Below are 12,758 nucleotides of genomic sequence, written 5' to 3'. Positions count from 1 at the left end.
AAAAAATTACTTGAACTAAACCTTTAAAGTTTATAATGAGTGTGCACTAGATTTATATTTTCCATTTTCAAATAAATCTGTCCATTATAGCTTAGAGCAAATCAATCTGGGCATTACAGCTCTGAACCTGCATTTTGGCATTCTTATTATTCAATGGGCATTTGGCATCATTATAAAAATTTGAGTTTTCTTCCCCATAGCTCCACCCTTCTGTGTCAATATGACTCTGAAATATCCCACTCACCATAGAAACACACCCCTCCTTCCTTGATCTCAACATCTCCTGCTAATTCCTCTTGCTTGCCTTTTAGTAAGCTTAACATTAGTGTGGACACAAATTAAAACAGGAATAATGCCACTGCGGGCAAATTTTATTTTCATCATTCTTCTGTTTTTTGGGATGGCATTGAGTGGGTAAGTAATAACATATTTTCAGCAATATTTGATGTTCACAGATGTTCTGGATTTGGTTTGTGAATTGATTTGATAAATATTAAGGAAGTACAAATGCAAACTTTTAAATAAATTGTCTATTAAATGTTTTTTCTGCTGCAAAGTAATTTTCTTTTAAAAGATACATACATTACAGACCAATTCCCAATCATTACAAAATCATTATTATTCATACTTATAAACAATAACTATATAATATATATTGTAATATTTAAGATTAGACAGGAACTTAAGTTGTAAAATCTTTTTACTTATGTAAAATATTTAAAAACTATATATATACATGTATGTATATATATATATATATATATATATATATATATATATATATATATATATATATATATATATATATATGATGACAATAAAAAATATTTTACTAGATGTTTTCAGGACACATTTACATGTATAAACTAGTAGTTAAACTAGTAAACTAGTAAACTATAGTAGTTTTGACCTTAAAATGTTTTTTTTTTATTTTATTTTATTAAAACTGCTTTTATTCTAGTCGAAGTAAAACAAGTAAGACTTTCTCCAGAAGAAAAAAAATTATCCGACATATTGTGAAAATTTGCTTGCTCTGTTAAACATCATTAGGGAAATATTTAAAAAAATCAAAGGGGGGCTAATACTTCTGACTTCAACTGCTAATAATTCTGACTTCAACTATATATATATGGAGTTCTTGCTTGACAGTGCAATAAAAAATTGTGAATGAAAGATAAATAGCATTTGTTTGGGTTTTGAAGTTGTGGCATTTTTCCTGGAGTGTGACCTTTTTTTGTGCTAAAAAGAATTACGTATTTTCATTGCCCGAAAGGATCATATTTTATCATCCTTGTCATTACTATTTGCTTCATGTGTACTTGACAAACTTTTGCTCAGAGAACAGACACACATCTTTATAAAAAATCTTTTACGTCTTTCTTCACAGGCTCATTTACCTGAGCACAAACGTGAGAAGGTGAGTTTTGTACACACGCACTACAAAGAAACTGGTTCAGACATAAAGAAAGTTTGCATGTTAGCTGATCATTAGTTTTCATTTTACTGTTTTAAGCTGCAATCAAGAGCTCATGGAACAGGTTTTTGCAACGTAAGTAATGCAGTAACATACTATTCTCATTTCAACACACAAGAAACTAATGCGCAAATAGTCGAATACTTCAGCAAACACTTGTATATGCACCCTATATGATCATAATTCAACTGAGTAAGAGTTTGAATTTTCAGATCCGTGGCAAAACCAAATACCCTTGAAAGCCAGAGAAGTTTAAAAACATCTCCAGGGTAAGTATTACTTTATTTAAAATGATTATGTTTAGCCTAAGCGAAGCAATGGCGCAGTAGGTAGTGCTGTCGCCTCATAGCAAGAAGGTCGCTGGGTCGCTGGTTCGAACCTCGGCTCAGTTGGCATTTCTGTGTGGAGTTTGCATGTTCTCCCTGCCTTCGCGTGGGTTTTCTCCGGGTGCTCCGGTTTCCCCCACAGTCCAAAGACATGCGGTACAGGTGAATTGGGTAGGCTAAATTTTCCGTAGTGTATGGTTGTGTGTGTGGATGTTTCCCAGAGATGGGTTGCAGCTGGAAGGGTATCTGCTGTATAAAAACTTGCTGGATAAGTTAGCGGTTCATTGCGCTGTGGCAACCCCCGACAAGAAAATGAATGAATGAATGTTTAGCCTACAATCGGATAGATACAGAGTCAAAATGACAACCATTGCACTTGCTAAAATGTTTTGTTATTTCATATAGAGTAAAACAGTCAAATTATGCATCATGTACACATTGTAAAGAGTAATGCCCATTTAAAGTGAAGTTATAGTTGTGTGTCTATGGTATTTTGCTAATTTGTGTTTAAGCACTTAGGGATATAAAAATGGACAATAGACCCCTTTCACATGAGGTCACGTGGTGTCCGGTGTTGTAAATAGGAATCAGTTTTTTATTATTTTTGTCTCTTTTTCTTTTAATCAAACAATTATTTGTATTGGTCATGTAAGGGTCATATATTAACTGAACTTCTAATGCTGTGGGTGAGTGCTGTGCATACTAATTAGCATTTTTGCAAAAGTAGATAGATGCGGGTCCAAAATAAAATTCAGCTCTGCAGAAACTTCCTGTCTGAAGAGAGGTGTTAAAACTGAACGCAGAACACAGAAAGTTGTATGTTTGGTTGTTGTGCAGAGAATTCGTAGAAAAAGAGGAAGTATGTTGAAGGTGCGGCCAATGGAGGACTGAACAATGACTGACAAGTGACGTTACACCAAAACTCCACCTGTTAATATCAGTTGTGTATATATGCTGGAGTCAGGAAATGTATGTTAGTTGCGAACCTCTTGAATGTAATTCTTGTATTGCATTGGGGTAGTGTAACCCATAGCTCTGTCATCGAATTATTCATTTGTATCCAATAAATTGTTACGATTTTTGACATTGAAGAAAAACCTCTCCTGACCTTTTCTCTTGAACACGCATGGAATTAGCTAGATATTCCAACACCGGTTTTACTCCATGCAGTGTATCATTACTTCCGCCTACACAGAAATCCCCATAGAGAACTCACCCAGTCAGCTGTATATTTACTACAGATATGGTTGGACTGTGACTACAGCTGTTTTTTGTTGTCTGCATTCAAGCTAAGACATCAGACATTTAAAAAAAAACCTTTCAGATCATCCAGGTTTCTGCTTGAACCAAGAAAATAGGACTTTAAACAGAGTCTATTGCTTCGTGTAGCTGTCTTTACTGCAGATGAAGTTGGTATAATTCTTGCTATATGCACATATACTCAGTATACCTACTTTTTTCCGCAAGCTGTTTGGGTAAAAGCTTTTTTTTTAGCTGTGTTTTAAACACAGTTGGAATCTGGTCATATTTAGATAGAGTGGATGTCAAAAAAATGAAATATGATTTGTTTTTATTTCAAGCTACATTCAAGTGGTTGGAAACCCTGTTGAAATTCTATTTCTGGAAATCAGTTTTATGTAGATTTTTTTTCTGCCATATTTTTGTTTTGTTTTACTTTTATTTTAGATTATTGATCTTTGTTTTTAGATTTTATTTACAAATAAAAGGGCTGCGACTTTTTTTAAGTACAAACTAATTTTAAAATTTAGCTAAATTTGCTTGTAAGTTCTAACTTTCATACTTAATCTGTTCAGTACTTTCTGGGAGTGCCTGAACCCCACAAACTAAATTGAATCAAGCTTTTTGAATACATTTCCCAAGTAACATAGAATTCTGGCAGGCTTTCATTTGGCACTGCATACAGCATTTGGGCCTAACATGACCTGGGTTTGGTAGAGGTTGCACCATCTTAATGGCAGCACACAAGACATAGGCCACATGTCAAATGCAGTATTTGGCCCAGATGTTAAAAACTGATATGTGGGCCACATAAGTTTGGCCTATCTTGACCCATATTTAAAATACATTTAAATATTTTTTGTGTAAAGAAATATTTTTGCGATTTATTCCACTGTGGTGACCCCTGATAAATAAGGGACTGATTCGAAGGAAAAAGAATGAATGAATGAAATATTTTAATACAAAAAAGTTCTTTCCATCTTCCTGTTTGCATCTTCGAATGCCTTCATTTTAATCCAGGAAGCAATCAAGATATAATTGTTTGAATTATTAATCTTTGTTTCCTGTAATTTCCAAAAATAACTGAATTCAACCTACATTACATATGTTTTATTAACTAAACTGTTGTTTTACAAACTCTATTATTATTAACCATTGCTAACATTATTATTATTAACCCACAATTCTTCATGATTTTATCGATTTCATTGCAGTCCTGAGACACCAAGTCTGGCTTCCAGACAATGTCCAAACATGGGTCCTAACTGGCCCAGTTCAGGCACAGATATGCTTTATTAACTTGGCACAGACCCAGATATACAGTTGAAGTCAGAATTATTAGCCCCCTTTTGATTTTTATTTTCTTTTTTAAATATTTCCCAAATGATGTTTAACAGAGCAATGACATTTTTACAGTATGTCTGATAATATTTTTTCTTCTGAAGAAAGTCTTATTTGTTTTATTTCGGCTAGAATAAAAGTAGTTATTAATTTTTTTAAAACATTTTTGGGACAAAATTATTAGCCCCTTTAAGCTAATTCTTTTTTGGATAGTCTACAGAACAAACCATCATCATACAATAATTTGACTAATTACCCTAACCTGCCTAGTGCACCTTATTACCCTAGTTAAGCTTTTAAATGTCACTTTAAGCTGTATAGAAGTGTCTTGAAAAATTTCAAGTAAAATATTATTTACTGTCATCATGACAAAGACAAAATACATCTGTTATTAGAAATAAGTTTTTAAAACTATTATGCTTAGAAATGTGCTGAAACAATCTTCCCTCCATTAAACAGAAATTGGGGAAAAAAATAAACAGGGGCGCTAATAATACAGGGGGCTAATAATTCTGACTTCAACTGTAGTTCATGTTTGGCTCTTGTCTGGAAGCCAGACTTGGTCCAGTCATGTCCCGTAATTCACTGCGGCATTTGGGCCAAGCAAAAGCTGATTGTGTGGGCCAGAGCTGGGCCAGAGAAATTTTGATATATGGGTTCAAACAAGGTATGTTTTAATTAGTCACTAAAGCAGCAATCAAGTGTGTGTTTTGTAAAGCAGCCACAAACATGAAACACTATACCACCCCTTAAACGTTTGTATCATTAAGCCACAAACAATAAAAACATTCTTGGTTCTTGATAGTTTTCATGGTTCTCAGGTTACCAATGAGAGGGGAATAAAGATTTACCAATCTTTTCAGTTCACACACCTCAGTTCACAACCTATGAATGCCTGTTTTTCTTTCTGCTAATTCAAATGTGTTACAGGTTTCAGTACAAACAGCCCAGTTTGCTAGCAGGGTGAGTATTATGTTTTCAGCATTAACCTTTTGCCCATTTCCACCTACAAACAGAATGACCCTTATAAAAAAATTACTGCAGTTTTTTTTAAAGGAAAACATCTGAAAAGTGCAAAGTGTCCAAAAAATGCACTTTTCAGAAGTTAACTAAAATTTAATTATTCCCTTAAAAACTGCAGTAATTGTTTGTAAGGCCTGCTCAGTTTATTTAATGTTGCTTTAGTTGTACTGCAGATTTTACTGCTGTTGATCTTTATTGCATTAAAGTTGCTGTTGTAGTGTTCATTTAACTGCAGTTATTTTTTGTTATTCGTTTTTGCAAATAAACTCCTAAAATTCTAATTAGAAAATTACTTAAATCCAAAAAAAAATCCCTAAAAAAGTACAAAATGTTCTTGGAAGATGTTGAAGAACAAACCCCTTGGAACACAAGTGCAGTGCAGTTATTACCATACCTTTGGCATATTAGACCAGGGGTTTTCAAACTTTTAGGAGACACGGCCCCCCAAGTTTGTCCAATTTCCCTCGTGCCTCCCGAGGCACTCCATCCCTTGAGTCAAAATGATAATGCATGCGCAAACAAAATTCACATATTACTTGCTGCGTTTAAAGTGCGTAGCATTAATTACATTGAAACATAAATACCTTACCTGATTCAGAGTGATGGCTGAGCCTGTTTCTGCGAGGACAACATGCTAATCTGTGGTCAGATTCCTGACACGACTAACCGTAAATCATCTACTGCCAATAAGCGTGAGCCATAGCATACTTGCTTTTAATGTACGTACATACAGAAAATACTGCTTCGCAAAGCCAAGTTCGCAAAGCCCTGACAGTGTGGTTGAGTATGTTTACATGGGCAACAATACTTTATTATGATTTTAATATAAATAAGACAATACTCTGATTAAGAGTCTACCATTTAAACAGTGATTTTTGATTACCTCAATCCGACCAAAATCATAACGGAACTAAACAGAAATGGAATTAAGACATGTGGAGTATGCATGTTAGAGGCATTATTGAAGTAAACGCATAAGAATGCATACGTTTTTTTTTTTCCACTCGACATGCGGTATCAATAAAAACAACTCTTCCACCATCCCTTCATATTCACGTCAAATACCCCAGTTTGTCACAGGGGTATGAATGAAATGTTAATGAGTGAAAGTTAAACTGTCGAACTGCAGTTAAAGTCATGAAATTGAAGATGAAACACAAAAAAATACATAAGACTGCAGGAAACGTGAATAGCCTGGTGACGCAACATTTAAAAAAAACACTTTAGGTAATTAATATTGTCTTATTCAGATTAAGGCAAATAACTGTTACAGATGTCCATGTAAGCGTAGTCAGTAGTCTTCATAGTAAGTGAAAGATCCAGAAGGGCATCTTGCTGATTTGATTCAGAGGGGCACTTTTTTGTCAGACCCCTCACCGGTTTGACTTTCATTCATTCACTTTCATTTTAAAGCGTCATTCATTTTAAAAAGCAACTGCTCCATTTTATTTGTATATATTTTACTGGAATGCATTTAATGATGATAGTAAGCTGTGGAGCTAACATTAACCATATTATTCCTTCTAGAGAACGCATAAAAATCTTCATAATTTACTCAAGTGCACGCCTCAATGCCTTGCGCCCCATTTGATAGGTGCTGGTGCCCCCCTGGTGGGGCACGGTAACAGTGCATACAGCAAAACCCCTGTATTAGACTACAGCAGCACATGTGCAGTAAATACGGAGATTACTTGTTTTTACTCCAGTTTAGTGCAACGTATACTGCTATTGAACTTTATTGTACTGTATTTGAACTGTGTTTATACTTCATTGTATTGCAATTTTGCAATTGTTCTTAATTTGACTGCAGTTATACTTCTATATGCTGCTGTTGTTTTGCAGTTTTACTTTAGTTAACTGCTTTTTTTTTTTGTAAAAAGAGTACAGCACTATGTAATTATTTATATGTTTGTGTTTGATACAGTCGGGCAGATGTTGTTTCTTTATCACCATGGCTAGCCCCTATCATTTGGGAGGGAACCTTTAACCCCACGCTGATTGATTCTATCTACAAGCAACATAACATCACCATTGCCACCACTGTCTTCGCTTTGGGAAAGTAAGCTCCTCGTTATACTTCTGTGTGGCTTAGTGGCAAGGCTGTGTAAGAACCAAGGTGGCACTTGCTCACCCACACTGATCATTGACCCACCCAATCAGATAAGACACAATATTGTTTTAATATAGGGTTGAAAAGTGTAGAGCTCCACGCTAAAGAAGGGAAAAGATATTTGCTTATCTGCAATATATTTTGCAATATAAAAACAATTTCACCAAATGAATTGAATAGTTCTGTTGAAAAATATTTTTTTATTAAAGAATAATAGTACTAATCATTTTTAGTAAAGTGCATCTGTATAAATATATTCAACAAATTACAGATAGCAAAATCAGACAATCAAAGTACAGATATGTAAAATTGAATACAAATTAAATTAAGCAGTGCTTAATGTTATTTTTTCTGGTATTCTAACGGTCTTAAGATACAGAAATTGAATAATAAAATGTAAAATGACACTGAATAGTCTACATACATCATACATTTTTGGGCTTGAGTTATTATGTTGGCTTGAGAAAGCCAACATACTGTTATACTACTCTGTCCTTGAAAACAAACGTATCTCCTCCTAGGCCGTTCATGCCACAAGGCCCAAATGTGGTCAAAATGTGCCTTCTACATTCAAGATTGTTGCTATATCTCCTCATGCCTATAAGACTTATTGTTTTTTTTAATAAAAAATGTTAAATATTAAATTTTTATAATTCGGGCATTTAAAAAAATTATACAAGCCCCAAATTTGGCCAAAAGCTGAGATGCGTTAGATTTTGTTGCTATATCTTTAAGGTTTATCAGACTCATAGTTTTCCATTAAATAATTTTTAAGCATTATTTTTCTCAAAATATGGCAAGCCATTATTGAAATTCTAAGTTCCCTTTTAATATACTGTTTGAACTGTGAGGAGAAGAGTGTGAACTCATTGTACCAAGTTTTTTTAAAATGCAGATACTTTTTAACAGAAGATGCTTCGTAATTATGTAAACCATCAAGTGGTTTAGGAATAGGAGAATAGCTTTAACAAAGCAGCAATAATGCCACTCTAGGATGATTATTTCAAAATCTGCATACCATTTTATGTGAAATTTGGACTTGTTTTAATCAAGAACATCTCCGGAAATGTGGCCCACTATGGTTAACTAATTCTTGGGGAAGCTAAACACAATAGCTACATGTGTATGTTTTAGTATTTATTGGTCTCTGGCTGAAATGATTCTTCATTAAAAAGTATCTGCATTTTAAAAAACTTGGTACAATGAGTTCACACTCTTCTCCTCACAGTTCAAACAGTATATTTTAAAAGGGAACTTAGAATTTTAATAATGGCTTGCCATATTTTGAGAAAAATAATGCTTAAAAATTATTTATTGGAAAACTATAAGTCTGATAAACCTTAAAGATATAGCAACAAAATCTAACGCATCTAAATTTGCATGTGTACTTTTATCTTATGTCCAGTGAAATGATAGTTGACCTGCTTAATCCAATTTCCTCCTGCAATTTGAGAATAAGCGTTTTACTTTAGAGCTAAATTATGTTGGTTAAATAAGGTTGTTCAGGGAAACAGCATAGTCAGAATTGAATTGCAATAGTTTTTAAAGGTTTAGTTCTCGCAAAACCAAAAATGATGTTATTAATTACTAGTTTCTTCTTCTCAGTATCAGTATATTGTGCTAGTTCAGGAGCACTGTGCAGTAATGTAGACCCTCCAGATGCTCACTCATGGCTTATTCTCATTCAGTCATTCATTTTCTTTTCAGCTTAGTCCCTTTATTCATCAGGTGTCGCCACAGCAGAATAAACCGCCAACTTACCCAGCATATGTTTTATGCAGCGGATTATGCATATGTTTTATGTCTTTGGATTGTGGGGGAAACCGGAGCCCCTGGAGGAGTCCCACACAAACATGAGGAGAACATGCAAACTCCACACAGAAATGCCAACTGACCCAACTGGGGTTCGAACCAGTGACCTCGCTGTGAAACGACAGTGCTAACCACTGAGCCACCGTGTCACCGAGGCTTATTCAGTTCGAAATAAATAACTGGTAAATTTGAGGTAATACATCAGCAAACAACCGATCATGACACACTCATAATAGTCTAGTGCAGTGGTTCTCAAAGTGGGGGTCGGGACCCCTTGAGGGGTCGCGGAACAATGAAGGGGGGTCGCCTGGTGATTTCCAAAAATCTACTTATTATTAAGCCATAAGAATTACCATATTTTATCCATAACCAACTGAAGAGAAAAAAACAGTCGTTTATAGTTACTATAGTAGCTTATTTACTTGTTCTAATGGATTGCGACCCCTGGGGTAAATACATTATATTAAAGACAGCAATAGCGTCAGATATAGCAGATTGATTTTATAACACCAGGTTAAACTTTCTAGCCCATTTACAGCACTGGCATACATAAAAAAAATTAAATGAAGAATAGACTTTGGTCTATTGGTGTGTGTGTGTGTGCGCCATTGCATGCAAGTTTTCTGTATTTATAACCACCTCAGAGGATATTGGGGGTCGCGAGTCACTGGCATTGTTATTTTAGGGGTCGCGTGCTGAAAAGTTTGGGAACCCCTGGTCTAGTGAATGTGTGCCTTAAACAGACACAAAGGAGAAGAACTCACTTAAAAAGATTCCATCTAAAATATCCTAATTTGTGTTTTGAAGATGAACAAAGGGTTCAGGGAGTTTGAAAAATGTGAGGGTGAGTAATTAATAACATCATTTAAATTTTGGAGAGAACAGTTGAATAATGTGTTTAGAAAAATAGCCAAATTACCATTAAAAATGTTCCACTTACATCTGTGTGCTTACATAGATGGGCAAGCAGAAAGTATATAAACTCATCTGGTCATATGACATCGCTACATTTTAATCAAAGCAATCTATTTTTTAATTCATAAATTGCCAGAAGTCAAAAACAGTTTTTAAATAAGGAAAAGACATAGTGACACAATTGTGATGCAATTAAACAGAATAAGTTTGAAAGTAGGCGCTGCTGTGCTATCTACTTTATTTCACCAATGGTCCACAATTTCTGGCCTCGTCACTGATTTCAGTTAACCTCCTCTATTGTATAGTAAAAGGTAAAGATAAATCAACTGACTAACCATGTTATCTGTCATTGTGTTTATTAGATACACGCGTTTTCTCAAAGATTTTCTGGAGTCAGCGGAGGAGCATTACTTTGTTGGATTTGGAGTCCATTATTACCTGTTCACGGATCAGCCTGAAGCAGTTCCTGAAGTAAAGATGGGTAAAAACCATCGTTTGACAGTCAGAAAGGTCCCAAGTTTGGACCGATGGCAGGACATAAGTATGGGCAGGATGGAGATACTGGAAAAACTAATAGCGGATGAACTGATGCATGAAGCCAACTATATATTCTGCCTTGACGTGGATACGAAGTTCTATGGCCGCTGGGGATCAGAGACTTTGGGTAATCTGGTAGGTGTGATTCACCCTTGGCTTTTTGATTATCCAAGGGAATCATTTACATACGAGCGAAGACCAGAGTCTAAAGCATTTATTCCGGTTGGGGAAGGGGATTATTATTACACTGCTGCTGCATTTGGTGGCACATTAGAGGAAATACATCGTCTCACCAAAACCTGCCGCGAGCAGCTGAACGCTGATCATGAAAACTCCATTGAGGCAATATGGCATGAGGAGTCTCACTTAAACAAGTATTTCCTTTACAACAAACCCACTAAGCTGCTGTCACCTGAGTATCTGTGGCGGGACATCAACATAAGTGCAGGACAAATAAAAATTATTCGCTTCTCTCATGTGGCTAAAAACAATGCAGAGGTTCGTCCAAATGCATGACATATGTTGTGAATCTGTCAACAAGCAAATCTAACAACAGGGACTTTGCATCTACAACATAAATCACAGACGTACAAACATGAATGTAATGTTTGTATGTAGCAACAGAAGCTTTTTGAATGACCACATAAAATTGGTAACATTGTACAATACTCTCCATTGTTATATTGTCCAGTCAAATAGTCTAGAATTACTAAAGTCACTGACAACCCTTTGTTTTATTTTTTTAGCGAGATGAGGTAGGTGGTTTAGAAAGCAAACCAGCTACAGGTAGGTCTGATCTGAATCTGAAATCAACTAAAATTGTCTTTTCTGGGTACTCTACTGCATAAATATAATTGTATTTTTATAGCATTATCTTATTTATAATTACTGTATGTAAGATTGCACTTATCTTTCTGTATGTTATAGTGTATACTGTAAAACAAGCATTATGGACGCATTGACAGCAAAAAAGTTTATACACTTGTAGAAAAGTCAGAATATTTACAAATATATTTCTATGTTTTATATAACCGTGTTTATAGCATAAATATTATATGTAATTTAACATTATTATTGAGCCAATAATGTCCCCCGAATTTTTGCCATTGCAACTTTTTTACAATGATAAATCATAATGTGTGGATAACTGTGTTGTGTAAAGAGCAACGACATTAAACATATTCAGTTGATGTCACTGGTTAAATACAATTATCTCAAATCATTTACTTTTTTTGTTTAATTTTATGCACACCCAAGATGTTTCTAAATGTGTTCAATTTATGATGATGTGTATGTTAAAACTCTATATATTTGTTGTTCAAAAATGTATGTGTATAATTATTAACATTGCTAAAGAGGACACATTATATTTCTTGAGGTTGATGGATTTTTCAACGATACTGTCAAATTGTAATATATAGATACTTTTTAAATGAGAAGTATTTTTCTACCACTTAGTATTCAGGCAAATTAAATCTTTAAAGAAAAACTATTTCATCTTTTATTTCTTTATTTATGTTCTTAGCTGGCAGGAGTGGCACCCGGTGTGGTCTTCTGCTGCTGTAGCCTATCTGCCTCAAGGTTGAACACGTTTTGCATTCAAAGATGCTCTTCTGCAGACCTTGGTTGCAATGAGTGGTTGTGGTTGCAATCAGTCTGGCCATTCTTCTCTGGCCTCTGGCATCAACAAAGCATTTGCGCCCAGAACTGCTGCTCACTGGATATTTTCTCTTTTTTATCCATTCTCTGTAAACTCTAGAGATGGTTGTGCATAAACATTCCAATAGATCAGCGGTTTCTGAAATACTTTCCAGCCCTTATGGCAACAACAACCATGCCACATTCAAAGTCACTTAAATCACCTTTCTTTGCCATTCTGATGCTGGGTTTGAACTGCAGCAGATCATCTTGACCATGTCTGCATGCCTAAATGCATTGAGTTGCTGCCATGTGATTGGCTGACTAGAAATTTGCTCGTTAA

At 34.9% G+C, this 12,758-nt stretch overlaps 1 protein-coding gene across 1 annotated transcript; it reads left to right on the top strand.

The window, feature by feature from the left end:
• The first annotated feature begins 200 nt into the window (after positions 1 to 200).
• On the top strand, positions 201 to 12,261 carry gbgt1l9 (globoside alpha-1,3-N-acetylgalactosaminyltransferase 1, like 9). The gene is made up of 7 exons (XM_087253467.1): positions 201 to 414; positions 1,388 to 1,417; positions 1,514 to 1,549; positions 1,687 to 1,743; positions 5,311 to 5,343; positions 7,328 to 7,462; positions 10,603 to 12,261. Exons 1-7 carry the CDS (start codon positions 353 to 355, stop codon positions 11,291 to 11,293), a joined length of 1,044 nt encoding a protein of 347 aa, XP_087109593.1. The 5' UTR covers positions 201 to 352; the 3' UTR covers positions 11,294 to 12,261.
• Positions 12,262 to 12,758: the final 497 nt, after the last annotated feature.

The sequence above is a fragment of the Danio rerio genome, chromosome 5 (genome assembly GCF_052040795.2).
Source record: "Danio rerio strain M-AB ecotype USA chromosome 5, GRCz13ab, whole genome shotgun sequence".
Classification (NCBI taxonomy): Eukaryota; Metazoa; Chordata; class Actinopteri; order Cypriniformes; family Danionidae; genus Danio; species Danio rerio.
The sequence above is the reverse complement of the archived record's forward strand: the minus strand, read 5'-3'. Positions and strand labels throughout refer to the sequence as shown.